The sequence below is a fragment of the Erythrolamprus reginae genome, chromosome 5 (genome assembly GCF_031021105.1).
Source record: "Erythrolamprus reginae isolate rEryReg1 chromosome 5, rEryReg1.hap1, whole genome shotgun sequence".
In the NCBI taxonomy this organism is placed as follows: domain Eukaryota; kingdom Metazoa; phylum Chordata; class Lepidosauria; order Squamata; family Dipsadidae; genus Erythrolamprus; species Erythrolamprus reginae.
Window position 1 is genome coordinate 49,762,967 of NC_091954.1, and position 15,224 is coordinate 49,778,190.

The 15,224-nt window shown below is 33.2% G+C and overlaps 1 protein-coding gene across 1 annotated transcript in view; it reads right to left on the minus strand.

Moving 5' to 3' along the window:
• LOC139167730 (disintegrin and metalloproteinase domain-containing protein 9-like) overlaps positions 1 to 15,224 on the minus strand; it is a 46,034-nt gene that overhangs the window by 20,567 nt on the left and 10,243 nt on the right. The window contains exons 6-11 of the mRNA XM_070752546.1: positions 5,575 to 5,776; positions 4,983 to 5,048; positions 4,582 to 4,650; positions 2,778 to 2,950; positions 1,976 to 2,060; positions 905 to 1,026 (exon numbers count right to left, since the gene is read on the minus strand). Of these exons, the coding sequence (XP_070608647.1) occupies positions 905 to 1,026; positions 1,976 to 2,060; positions 2,778 to 2,950; positions 4,582 to 4,650; positions 4,983 to 5,048; positions 5,575 to 5,776 (717 nt within the window). The remainder of the gene's footprint in view (positions 1 to 904; positions 1,027 to 1,975; positions 2,061 to 2,777; positions 2,951 to 4,581; positions 4,651 to 4,982; positions 5,049 to 5,574; positions 5,777 to 15,224) is intronic.

Consider the following 15,224-nt stretch of genomic DNA (forward strand, 5'->3'; position numbering starts at 1 on the left):
ACGTAGACAAATCTCGATCACCTGGGTTTTAACTAACCAACTTTTCTATTAAATGAAAGCTGTATATAAACAGATTCCAAAAATAAAACATATAATTTTAGCTTCCATCAGTTTTCTGTTCCTTAAATGTAGCATAACTGAAAGTGTAAACACCCTTTCTATAATGTGACTCTAGACTCAAAAATTGTTTCAAGAACAAAGATTTTGTGTTGTCATCAGGTATATGTGCCTACCTTTAAATGCACAAGTATCTATGATTGAGAACATATGCTAGTAATAAAATATTACTGTAAATAGCCTACTAATACAGAAAATAGCTTGTTTAAAACTGAAACACTGTTCAAAGTATATGATTTGGTAGAAAATTGAATGCTCGTATTTATAATAGTTTGCAATGACCAATATTTTATTAAAGTTAGTATCTAAAGGGTGTTTCTTCCTGTCATCACAGAGCTAACTGCTCTAATGCTGTATCTCCATTGGATTGCTTGATCCTAAACTCTCTAATTGATCAAACCAGGGGTGGGTTGCTACTGGTGCGATAGACAACTGCGCCCTGGTAGCGGTGGCTAGATTGCGCAATTTGCACACGACCACTCCAGTGCCAGTCCTTTGGGCACGGCCATTTTTTTTCTTTAATTTTTGGTATTTTTTGCTTCCTGCACATGCGCAGAAGCAAAATCTCACAAGGGGATGCCCTTGCGTCCGACATTTCAGTGATTTTTTTGCTTCCGCACATCCCCTCACAAATTTCATCGCATTTTTGCTTCCTGCGCATGCGCGGTACGAGAAATCCTCCCCTGGATCAAACACCAACAAAGATTTGGCATATTAAACTTAATATACAGTATAATTACAACTAGCAAACACACATATATAAATAATGTTAAGCAAATGTTCTTACTTATCTGTACTGTACATTATATGGTCATTTGAACATCTTCCATCATCATGATTCATACCAAGATTATGTCCCAACTCATGTGCAACCACTGTAGCATGACTTATGGGAGAGCTATGATCGAACTGGCAGAAAAATCATCATTATTAGCACAGGATGGGGTGGGAGATGATTCTTTTTTTAAAAAACAAGAAAAACAGCAACAGTGGAGAATAGAAAACAACAGCCGAGCTAGACAAATCAAAATCTGTTTCATCGGTCATTTTATTTCCCACTTTGGACTCCAAATTCTGATGGGAAGAAGTCCACAATTAGGAGATGACCATGATATAAATTGCAGAATGCCATTCCAGCTCAATTTTGGCACAGCATACCATCAATAAGACTCTCTTTTAAGAATCACAGCATATGGTGATATTTATTTATTTATTTATTTATTCATTCATTCATTTATTTGACTTATGTGCCGCCCCTCTCCGTAGACTCAGGGCAGCTCATAACATTTAAGTAAAAAACACAGTTTATAAAACACTTCTAAATCCCATTAACATAATGATCAATTTAAAATATTCTAAAAAAGCTAAACATTTAAAAATCAAACATTCAAATACACTCTACAACATGAATAATGAATTGCATCATTGTGAAAATTTTGAAAAACGTTCCCACCCCCTGTTCTTAATTAGAATTTATTTTTAAAAATCTGTTTTAATGTTCTACCTATCATATACTATTTTATAAAGTCAGTCATGTTGCCTCAGTTACGATGTTTATCATAAAAAGCCTTTTAAAAAAAGTTTTCGCTGTAGGACAACTGGCTTTGTTCTCATTTGGGTTACTTTTCTATGTTTTCAGTTGCTAGTATTATACTTTCTAGGTGTTCAGCATGACTTTGTCAATGGGTTAGTCGTCAACACCAGTATAGGCATCTGCTAAGTGCTTCTGCCTTCCCCAGAAATCTAAACTCAATGTTGAATGTTCAAAATGCTGAAACTATGTAATGAAACAGATGAAAACATTATCCATGTAAAAGACTCTATGTTTACAACTGAAAAGGAGTATTACTATACTTACCGCACTGATAGACCCTCCGTGGTCTGCAGTACAGACTGTGCCAACAAAAGCCATTCCAAGTGTGGAACCAAATGACTTTCTCCCTCTGAAATGCAGGAACAGATTAAAGGGGGAGATTGGTTGAGATGTCTCTCCAGACTGAACAATGTACACATTTCCTTTATTTATAGATATTTTGGTAGACAAACACACATACACAGTGTCTCCCTTGCTTCCCTGACCTTTTCCCTCCCTTTATTTTAACATCGTGAAAAAAAGTAATAATCGGATTTGAGGTAGATTGGAACCTCGGCCCATTATTTTAATTTCACTTGATTTTAAGACAGATATAATATCTTTGACAGACTGTATATCTTGTCTTTTATGTTAACAGCAGACAGATATAATTACCCATATTGTATGGGTAATGTACCATGTTAGATTAATCCAATGTCATGCTATTGACAATTTAATTAATCTATTGCATGAGAATTTTAAACTTCTTTATCCTTTATTTGTAATATGCTATAATGGTGTAAAACATACTATGCTCAAAAATAACCTTGGAACATATTTTGGTATATATTCTAATAGCTAAAAAATATTTTCTTAAACAATTAACAGCAAAAAAAATTTTAAATCCTTGCCAATTCCCACAAGCAAACTCTGAAAACATGAAATAAGTATATCCACAAATATCTTCCCCTAAATGATACTGTGATAAACATTTCTAAAATGAATAGAATATTACAACTGTAGAATTTTTACTTTGTTTTCAACATTCCACTACATCTGTATGTATAATATAAAGAAAAATCCTTACATTATGAGATGACCAATATCATTTCTTGATCTCCTATTAAGATTTGTTTTCCTCCAAGTCACAAATTTGTCCAACACATCTCCAGCTGAACCACTAGTCACATCTATCTGGTTTCCACTTGTCCATATTTCCAATCCAATTAGGACAACTTGTATGTTTAAGGGACTGAACATCTGTAAATATACAATGTATTGCTATTATATATGTTTCAGTAAATTTAGATAATTTCTTCCAAATTGTCCCATCTCTGATTCCATCTCTGATAACATCTAAGCTGGGGGTCTCCAAGCTTGGCAACTTTAAGACTTGTTGACTTCAACTCCCAGAATTCTTTGCTGGCTGAGGAATTCTAGGAGTTGAAGTTCACTAGTTTTGCTGGCTGACAAATTCTGGGAGTTGAAATCCACAAGTCTTACAGTTGCCAAGCTTGGAAACCCTTACTATAAACTGATGAGAAATATGCCATGCAAAAAAGTATATCTAGTTAGCCAATGAATGTGAAACAGCACACTGACTATGTTTACATGTTGAACTCATAGTCCACTTTATCTATGAGTTAAAACACAAACCATAATTGATATAATGCACTACCAAAAGGCATAGTTTAACAAGTTCCAAGGTTGAGATTTGAAAACTTGGTTACTTCAGGATATTGTCTTTGTTTGAATAGATTCTGCAACATGCAGAAATATGTACCCACCGAGGCTTTGTGGTAGGTAATTCCTGCTAATGTATACAAACCCTTTTCCAAAATCATCTGTCATAATTTGAATTATGCTGCATATGTGTTGAACAGCTATATACATTTCAAGTAAAAGCAAAAGAACTAATGCAATAAACAAACATTTTAATCCAAAAGTTCCTGTCTCCCAAAATTTATTAATCTCACAAATTATTTGAGATAACAAAGGGGTAAGGTTTATAGCAAGATGGATCTTTGTGCAACTGTGAAAGGTGAGCTAGCAAAATCTGGCTAGAAAAGGATTGCATAAGAAAGCAAAACCTAATCTCTGGAATGGAATACAGTACTAATACTTATAGGAAAAGGAAGGTGACATTTAATAGGCTATTAATGTGAACTTCTCTGTGTGTGTGTGTATCCTAATTATCTTAGATTATTACATTGTTTAACATGCTCTGTTTGTTAATACTGGGTAAAATGGCAATCACACGGAACAGAAAAGATTTAGGTTGTAAATCCCAATCAGTTCAGGAAATATAAGATCATTTACTCTTAAACCTGTTTCTCTGTGTAGGCAAGATTAAAAAATGATAATAAAATAGATATCTGGACCTTAACCTAAATTTATTTATTTATTTATTTTAAAAGTTTGTGCTACCTCTTGCAACAACCTTAACATTTAATTACATATAATTGACATATACGTTTTACATAAAAAAAGAAATATAAAAATGCTACAAGCAATATTAAATATAAATATTAAAATTCTAAGGACAGCAGTAGATTTTAAGTTTTGTTCCGAAGAATAATAAAAGAGGCCCTGGCACATTTTATATATATGTTCCTTCACAATCTTTTTGTTACAAATATATTTGCTTTCGTTTGGTATATACATTTCATGAAGTGAAACAAAGCCTAGCTATAAATGGAATTACGTTACATAAATAGTATCTAATTTTTGCAGCAGCAGAATGTAAAAATAGCTTCTGTACCTTGGGTTTGTTTTTTTTTATAACCTATGTTGTGACCAGCTTCAATTATAGAAATTACATTCTTGTCCTTTTTTAAAAAAATTCTCTTAAAAAATGACATAACAAATGAATAACAAATATGCTGACTTACCCCATCTACATAATTAATCAATTCAACTGTTTCTTTCTGTATAGCTTCAATAGTTCTTTTCAATAAATACTAGGAAAATTAAAGAAAGAAGACATTCTAATCAGGAAAGGCAATTAGAAAATTTGAAAAAAAAAATCCCATAGCAAGTTAGTCCACCAAAAAATTCAAAATCTAAAGTTAGGTAATACTGCACTTTTATATGGACCAACCAATTTAACACAACTTAGGTATCATTAAATTAAGGCCATTAGTCATCCATTATCTCTTGCCTAGGGCAAAACTGAACTTTTTGTCCTGGCATAAATAAAAACTTATTATTGTGTTCATATCAACAATGGAGCAACAGAGAAATTCTGGATATAACACCAGGAAGCCAAAAATATTTGGCTGAGAAAAATTACCCTGTTCTTATCAACAACCATATAGAGTTCGATGTATCGTTTATCTGGCAGCACAGTTCTTCTTTTCTGTAAAATTAAAAACAGACCCCTATTACATAACCATTTTATTTGGAATTAGTTCAAAATGATAGTTTTAAAAATTAAGTAAAAAGTTAACACCAAACATTTGAAGCCAATTCATGATGTGAACTATTATTATCTGAAAATAACCAATCTCATTTTGATCGGTCAAACAATTATTTTCAAAATCAAATACAATTAAACTTTGTAGTTTGCTTCCAGTATTTCAATTCAAATTGGGTTTGGAATCAAACTGTGAGGCAGCAGTACATTTCCCCCTTTCCCCCCAGAGAATTATCTGAATTTGACTACATGTGTAGTAACTAAAGATACATAATTTTAAATTATTATTTTATCTTTGTTCCCCACTCCCTTCCCAAGCATTATTTAATTGCAGAAAGAAATAAAATAAGGAAAAATCTCCTTGGTGTGAAGTAAATAATTTGTTAAAAGCATAAGAGCTGTGGCTAAAATCTAGAATGCATAGATTAAAGCATGCAATATTTGAAAAATAAGATTTAAATATATTTACCCTTCGAAGTGTATCCTTATTGAAAGGATAATGTGATATATTAGTGTATTTCAAAATATGTTCATGATACCGGTCATCATTTTGTACACCACAGGAAAAAGGTTCATGAGATTTATCTAATACATAAAAAAAGTGTTCAAATTTATTTGATCCTTTAACTGGCTCCATGCCATATTGTTTGTCACCAATATAGAGGATTCCCCTAAAAAGGACAAAAAAGTTATTTAATCAAAGGCCAGCTGTATAAACAAAAATAACTCTAAATAAGTACCACAATATAATATGTAGCAATTTCAAAGTACAAATCTTACTAGTTTCTCAATAATGAAATGTAATGATATGTCTTTAGTCCTCGATTTACAACCAGAATTTATGTTACTGTGAAAAATTTGTTAAATGAGTTTTTCCCATTTTATGACTTTTGTTGCCACATTTGTTAAGTGAATCACTACAGTTGTTAAATTAGTAACACGGTTATTAATTTTATCTGGCTTGTCAGAAGGTCACAAAAATGGTTACATGACCCCAGGACACTGCAACAGTAAATAAATAAGAGCCAGGGTGGCGCAGCAGGTAGAGTGCTGTACTGCAGGCCACTGAAGCTGACTGTAGATCTGAAGGTCAGCGGTTCAAATCTCATCACCGGCTCAAGGTTGACTCAGCCTTCCATCCTTCCGAGGTGGGTAAAATGAGGACCCGGATTGTGGGGGCAATATGCTGGTTCTGTTAAAAAGTGCTATTGCTAACATGTTGTAAGCCACCCTGAGTCTAAGGAGAAGGGCGGCATAAAAATTGAATGAATGAATGAATGAATGAATGAATGAATGAATGAATGAATGAATCAATCAATCAATCAATCAATCAATCAATAAATAAATAAATAAATAAATAAATAAATAAATAAATATGGATCAGTTGTCAAGCACCTGAATGTAAATCACATAACCATGAAGATGTTGCAATGGTCATAACTGGGAAAAATGATCACAAGTCACTTTTTCAGTGTGGTAGTAACTTCAACCAGTCACTAAATGAACTGTTGTACCTTGAGGACTAACTGTATAGGGAGAATTAATGTATAACTGTATAGATTCAGTTCTGGCTAAAATTTCTAGAAGTATACACATTTTGAAAGACCAGAAAATTTTCCAAAATTGCAATAATGTAAGCTAGGCACAGGAACATTTGGCTCTCCAAATGTTTCTGAAATACACACTCCCATTCTTCTTCACCATTGGCCTTATTGGCTGTGACTACTGAGAGTTTTTCTTCAGCAAATATTGGAAGGCAATAGATGTAAACCATACTTTTATCTACACCACTGTCTCTTATCAGCCATTTTCAATCCAGCCTTGTTCTGATGCTAGAATGTCAATCAGTATAGCTAAAACCAAGGAATCTTAAGAATTACAATCCTGGCTTCCGGTTTGGTGGAGATCGCGGCGGGACGTGTCTGGCAGGGCTCTGCCAGGCGAATCCCTTCTACCCCCTCCGAAGGTCGCATTTGCGATCGGATCGGGCCCGGATGGCCCGATCCATGAACAGGGGGCTCTCCTCTGCCCGAGGACCCATCGCCAGGACTCCGGAGGCAGCGGTTCGCCCCGCAGCTTCGGAGACGGGAGAACCGCTCCTCTTTGTCTAAGAGGACCGGCCAGCGCTTTCTCCCCTCACTCAGCGGGAAGAATAAAATCAAAGAAGTGAAAGTATAAATATCTACATCTACATTGAAAAAGAATATAGCAGAGAAAGGACCTAAGGTAAAAAATTCCATTGTGTTTCGTGTTTAAAGCCAGAAGATCGTAAAAGTTCTAAGTAAAAGTTTTTTTTTCTCCAGGGCGAAAGTGAAAGTTTTTTCTTGTTTAAACTCATCCGCAAATAACAGCCGGACCTAATTCTTTTTTTTCACTTTTACTTTTCCATCTTGAACGTGAACTTTGGAACCTATAAAATAATTTTCTGACTTTATGGTTTAACAAAATAGTTTAAATTTGACATGACTATTTAGAAAATTTAAACTGCTAAAGGAAATTCCTAGTGATGATCAGAATTTGTTGTTAATAGACTTTTAAAATCATAATGTTCTGGACTTAATTTTTGAAGCGGAGGAACACAGTTTTGCTGCCTTTTTTTTCTGCTGCTCCTTTTCACAACATGAAATAACTTAATAATTATGAACTAAATGGAATCTAGAAGAGATTGAAATTACTTCTTTTTTGGATTACTTATTGTTGGATTAACCTATTTGGAATACTTGCTGAGCCTTTTGGATTATTTGCTGACACCTTTTGGATTATTTGCTGAGAATTCTTTGGTTTAACATCTGCCTGCTGCACGGAAATTAACCTGACTCCATCTTGGGATCTGTTTCTTTGTTCCTGTCTTGAATTTGGAAAATAAACTGACTTCATTTTGAACACAAGCAAGCCTTGGATTTGTTTTACTCTTTGAATTTTGAATTGAAATCAAATATAACTTTACCTTTTGAGATTTGGATTTTCATCTCTACTTCCTAGCAAAACTACAGGATTTATAAGAAGAACTTAAGTATATAATACTGTTATTGTGTCTTTGAATAATTATTTGTTTTTTTTTCCTGATTCTTCTTTGACTTTCTTCCCTATTCTTGGACATTTCTATTACTAGAAGAAGTTTGGTTTGAACTATATGCATTGTTAATAAACCTTGGGTTCCTGCTCTATTCTAAATAGTTGAACTAAAATATTACCCTCCTTCTTTTCCTTTTTGAACAACTCTTTTTACTTTATTTTTTTTCCCTTCTCCTTTTTCTTCCCTCCTCCTAAAGTTTCTCCTCCAACTCTCTTTCTTTTGTTTTCTACATATAGTTGATATTCCTTCCCTTCTTTTATTTTTTGTCTTCCTTTTACTTGAAAAGGCTAATACCTGTTCTTTTTTTCTGTGGCACTAAATAATAATATTTCTTTTTTCTTTTCTTTCTTCTCCCTTCTTTTTTTTGAATTCTGTTATTAATTGAATTGCTACTGAATTGGTATAGTTATATTATAAGGGAAACAAAATATATTGAACAGATTTGGAATTTATAGTAATTTTTTTTCCTTTTCACTACATATAAAATTGAAACTAATCTTAAAATTTGAAATAGTGGATTCTAATTTGATAATGTCCCATACTTCAACCCTTGTTAAAACAACAAAAAAACAAACTACACCAACTACCCTATCTCCACAAGTGTCACCGCATTCTTCTCCCTCGCATCAAGTGTTAACCATGTCTACCAAAGATAAAGACAAAGACAAAACAATGCAGTCCAATCTTGCAACTATACATGAGACTTTGAACACTCTGAAGGACTTCATGGTTAAATCACAAGAAGACGCCACTCAACAAGGAGAGGCCATAAAGGAGGAGGCAACACAACAAAGAGAAGCCATAAAGGAGGAGGCAACACAACAAAGAGAAGCCATAAAAGCTGACTTGGCAGAATTTAAAGTGGAGATGGCCCAAATGAAAGCTGACATGGGCGAGATGAAAGACCAGATAAAGCAGATCCAACAAACACTTCAAGAAAGTGACGACCGAGTTAAAAAAGTTGAAGAACAATCTGATAAAAATGAGAAAAGAATGGATTATCTTGAAGGGAGAGCCGATGAGAGATACAGAAGATATGATGAATCTATTACCAGCTGGAGATGCAACGAGCTTCGTACGGACTTCGATTTCAGAATATAAAAGAGGAAAAAGATGAAGACTTAAAAGCGACTATGGCGGAAATTATTGGAGCTATACTCCAAGAGGACCCCATAGCTTTACAGAGAGAAATCGATGAAGTATACAGAATCTCGAATAGCTATATCCGTCGGCACAACCTCCCAAGAGAGATACATATTAAGTTTACAAGAAAGGCGTTGCGAGATGAGATACTTCATCATTCAAGAAACTCCCCGCCCCAACGTCAGGGAGTAGAAATAAAGATACTAAAGCAAGTTCCAAGAAGTGTCAGAGAAAACAGAAGAGATTATCACTTTCTAACTAAAATTTTGATCAAAGAAAACATTACTTACCGTTGGCTTATTCCACAAGGACTTTCTCTGACATGGCGTTCTACAAGGTACAAACTGGAAAACGTAGAACAAGCCATGTACTTTCTCGAACAGAGTGGTATTGGCCACTCCGACTACGCAAGTAAGCAACAAGTGGTCCAACTACAACTAGCTCAACAGCAACCAGGGGAAAAATTACCAACTCAGCAAGAAGAAAACTTGGGGGCAACTGCTCAAGTAATAGAGCAGGACCAAGGTGCTAGAAGAGTTCAACCTCAGCGAGAAACCAAAAAACCCATTAAATGACAACGAATAAAGACTTAAAAATCTTTTCCGTAAATGTTAATGGACTTAACGAACCAAGAAAAAGGAAGCAAATTTTCTCTAAAATTAGAAACCAAAATGTTCAGATTGCAATACTACAAGAAGTTCATATTAAAAAAGATAACCAAAAATTACTGTTGAATCCCAAAATTGGAAAAATGTATGCTGCATTAGCAGACCAAAAAAAAAGAGGTGTAGTGATGTATGTTAAGAATTCTATAAATTCCAAACAAATATATAAGGATAAAGAGGGTAGGATATTGATTGTACAAGTAGATATTGAACCTAGACCTCTAGTGGTTGTTTCTATTTATGCTCCCAATGAAGACCAAATGACATTTTATAAAAATTTACACCAAATAATAATAGATTTAGCTATTGATAATGTATTGATAATAGGTGACTTCAATGCTATCACGAATAGACAATTAGACCACTCAGGAGGGGGAGGTAATAAAAAAAGGGGAAAAGGTAAAAAAACAAGAAGAAATTTGCTACCTAGCACTTTTCAAAAAATGAAAGCGGAATTATTACTAAGCGACATTTGGAGGGAAAGACACCCTCACAAAAGGCAATTTACCTTTTACTCCAATCCTCACAAAATTTGGACGAGAATTGACATGTTATGGGCACCAAAAACGGTGGCAGAACAAATAAGAGAGGTCGAGATAGACGTTAATACATGGGCTGATCACAACCCAATAGTGGTCTATATGACGATGAATAATAAACAGAACAACTGGCGGATGAATAGGTATATATTAAATGATAAGAAATATAAGGATTGGATTGAAAAGGAATTAAAAATATTTTTTGAAATTAATAAAACATCAGACACTACTCCACAGAACTTATGGGATACAGTTAAAGCGTATATAAGAGGTTTAACAATATCCTATACAGCAAAACACAATAAGGAAAAGAAATTAGAGTATTTACAATTAACAAACGAACTAAAACAATTAGAATCCTTATCGCAGCAACACATTAAGAACAGAGATCTAAAGACAGAAATAAATGTAATTAAACATAAAATTAGAGTTATAGAACAAAACCAATTAACTGAAAAGATCAAAAGAGCAAAGCAACAATATTTTGAACATGCAAATAAACCTGGCAGATGGCTAGCGTATAAACTTAGAAAACAGAGTCAATCAAAATTAATCCAAAAATTAGAAGATAAAGATGGTAAAATAAAATATGATACAGAAGGTAAGGCAGACATTGTGTATAATTTTTATAAAGAATTATATGCTAAAGATCATGTTATTGAAGATGAAGTTTTTAACTATTTAGAGGCTTCAAATTTACCACAAATAACAGAAGATCAACAGGCCACCATGGATGGACCAATAACAATGGAGGAACTCCTAATAACAATTAAAAAACAGAAAAGCAACAAGGCCACAGGCCCAGATGCCATACCTGCAGAATGGTACAAGATAGACAACGAAACAATAAGAAACCATATGTTAGAAACTTTTAATTTATGTAGACTTGAGGGAAAAATCCCCAAATCTTGGTCAGAATCACTGACAACTTTAATACATAAACAGGGTACAGAACCAGAAAAAATTAAAAACTATAGGCCTATATCATTATTAAATGTAGACTATAAGATTTTTATTGCCATTTACGCAGAGAGACTCAAAAGAGTTATAAATGGAATAATACACCAAGACCAAAATGGGTTTCTTCCAGGGAGACAAATTAAAAATAATATTAGAACTGTAATAAATATACTAGAGTACTATGAACAACACCCAGACAAGACGGCATCTCTAATGTTTCTGGACGCTCAAAAGGCCTTCGACAACGTTAATTGGATATTTATAAAAATGCAATTAAATAAAATGAGATTTGGCCCAAAATTTGTTAACCTAATAGATACCATATATTCAAAACAAACAACGAATATAATATTGAATAACAGTCAATTACCAATACTTGACATAAACAAGGGAGTTCGCCAAGGATGCCCTATATCACCATTGTTATTTATTATGACCCTTGAAACCCTATTAATTAAAATAAGAGCGGACCCCAAAATAAAAGGTTTAACCGTAGGAGATGAAACCTACAAACTCCAGGCCTTTGCAGACGATCTAATGTTTATAATTGAAGAACCGACTACAACAGTTCCTACCTTACTACAAACCATTGAACAATATGGAAACGTAGCAGGTTTAAAGATAAACAAAAGCAAAACACATTACTTGACCAAAAATATGAATAAAACACTAGAAACTAAATTAGAAAGTATTTCTGGAATAAAGACTGTAAAAAAGGTAAAATATTTAGGAATAAATTTAACAGCGAAAACAATAACATTAAAAAATGATAATTATATGAAATTACTAGCAGAAATTAAAAAAGACTTAGCAATGTGGAATAATTTGAAAATATCTTTCTTAGGAAGAATTGCAACAATTAAGATGAACATTTTACCCAAGGTCTTATTTCTTTTTCAGGTAATACCAATAAACCCAGGGGGTATCTTTTTAAAAACTTTAACAAATTTAATTAAAAAATTTATATGGCAAGGTAAAAAAGCAAGGATAAAAATGAATTGTTTAGAAGATATAAAAGAAAGAGGAGGATTTGGCCTTCCAAATTGGAAACTATATTATCAGGCCGCTGCATTAACATGGCTTAGAGATTGGATAATCTTAGATAATAAAAGAACACTTGACCTAGAAGGACATGATTTAATGCTTGGATGGCACGCATTTTTATGGTATGATAAGGACAAAAACCATTCATATTTTAAAAGGCATACATTAAGGAAATACTTATTAGAAGTATGGAAAGACATAAAGAAGAATCATTTCTTAAGCATCCCAGATTGGTTAGCTCCTTTAGAAGCAATAACGCATCCAAAGTCTATAAAGGATAAGAAAATGACTTATAGATATAAAGAACTATTAAATGATCAGATGAAGCTTAAATCTAGAATTGAACTACAAGAAGAAGGGATAATAATAGATTGGTGGCACTACGCCCAGATCCGATCTAGATATCAGAAGGATAAAACTCTTTACATTTTTAATAAAAGTAAGTATCCTTTAACTACTTTAATAACCACTAACTCAACAAAAATGATAGGGAAAATATATAAACTACTTATTGCTCATAAAAATATAGAGTTGACTTTAAAAGATACTATGATAAGATGGTGTAGAAATATTGGTAAGGAAATAGATATAGACACATGGGAGAAAGTGTGGATTAATAATTGGAAAATGACTAAATCAGTTTCCCTAAAAGAAAACCAAATCAAAATGTTTTATAGATGGCATCTCCCACCAAATAGGATAGCAAAAATGTTTCCCAAAACATCCCCAATATGTTGGAAATGTAAGAAGGATATAGGAACTTATTATCATCAATGGTGGACATGTGGCAAAGCAAAAATATATTGGAAGATGATTGAAAAAATACTAAAAGAAATAATAAAGCAAGATATAGATAATACCCCGGAATTTTATTTATTAGGTGTTACAAACCAGATCTATAAGAAAGAAATTTTTTACTTAATTATACACATATTAACTGCGGCTAGAATAATATATGCGCAAAACTGGAAAGGGGAGGAAATCCCCAAGGAAGAAGAGGTTATAGCTAAGATATTAGATTGCGCTGAAATGGATATGATGACAAGAAGATTAAACGATCAAGAGGATACTAAATTTTATGAAACATGGAACAATGTTTACAAATGGATAGATAAGAAAAAATAAGATATATCTCTAGTTGTTGTTTTTTTTTATCTTTTTTTGTATTAGTTTTTACCTAGGTGATAATAATATTAATATTAGTTTAAAAGGACTTTTTGATGATTATGATATAGTAATGTATGTATAAGTATAAGCAACATACTAAGATTTTTGAAGTATCATAGTTGAATTTAGTTTTACTGTTTGGACTGAAGGTTTGATACTACTTTACTATAGTAATTAGGATTATATTAAAGGTATTTTTTCTTTGGTAATTATGTTATATTAACCCTACCTAACACCCATATTAAGATTTGTAAACTTTAACTCAAATTTATTAATTTTCTTTCTATATAATAGTTAACATATATTTAATTATGTATTCTTTTTCTATATTTGAATGTATACTTTCATAAGAAGCGGGGGAAACACCCCCCCACTTTATGTTCATTGTTTGTATGTATTTGTTTGTTTTTTATGAAAAATAATAAAAAAAATTGAAAAAAAAAAAGAATTACAATCCTAACACATCTGGATCCTTCAAACTTTCAAATGTAACATGAACATGACCCATGATTATTTTCACCATTGCTGAACTGAAATACTGGGAGAGGAAAAATCACTATCCTGCTCCTAAGCTATTGCTACAATCCATTTTAACAAGAGTGTCAAACTCGATTTATTGAAGGTCATATCAGGGTTGTGCTTGAACTCAGAGGAATGGGATGGGTGTGCCCAGCTCAACGTCACTCATATCAGGGGCACCTATGGTGGCCTGTGGGCTGTGCCAGCGAAAATGGGCTCCTAAGCCCCATTTCCAGTTTGGACGACCTTCTGCATCCCTCTGCCAGTGAAAATGGAACTTGTGAGGGCCGCACATGTCCCTCCCGAGCTCTGTTTTCCCTGGCAGAGGTACCATAGGCCTGTCCTTCACTGTATCCTGAGCAGCCCCATCGCCAGGTATAAACAAGTTGTGGGCTGGATCCTGCCCTCGGGCCTTGAATTTGATACCCCTGCACTATCCTAAAAAATTCTTATTCTCCAAACAGTCCATCATAGCAAAATGAAGATGTTATATTTGCTATGGTTGTGGAATGGGACAATCTCGAGCTTTTCCAACCCTTTTTTTTCTATGATTAAATGAAAAAATAAAAAGAAGAGGAGAGTGGGGATCTTAGTTATCTCATTATCTCATTTTGTATTCCAGTGTTAAAGAATGAGACAGACAAAACATTTTGTTTTGGGTACTAATCGAAGAATTAAAATAAATTCCCCAATAATAAATATAAATTATTTGAGTGAAAGCTCAGAAGCAAAGGATTGGGTGACCCAACATAAAAAAATAGCACAAAAGGTTCAGCTATACCACAGTTGAGTCAGAAATATTTATTTATTTATTTATTTATTTATTTATTTATTTATTTGTCAAACAAGTATAGTATTATAGTACATATTAACATAACATAAGTAGAATGTAGTAATAGAAAGGATAATAAGAAAGTTATTTCTCAACAAAACTCTTCAAAACCACTTATGTTTGTGGGAATATCAACCACAGAGATTGTTTCAAATTAGCACAGAATATGAAAGT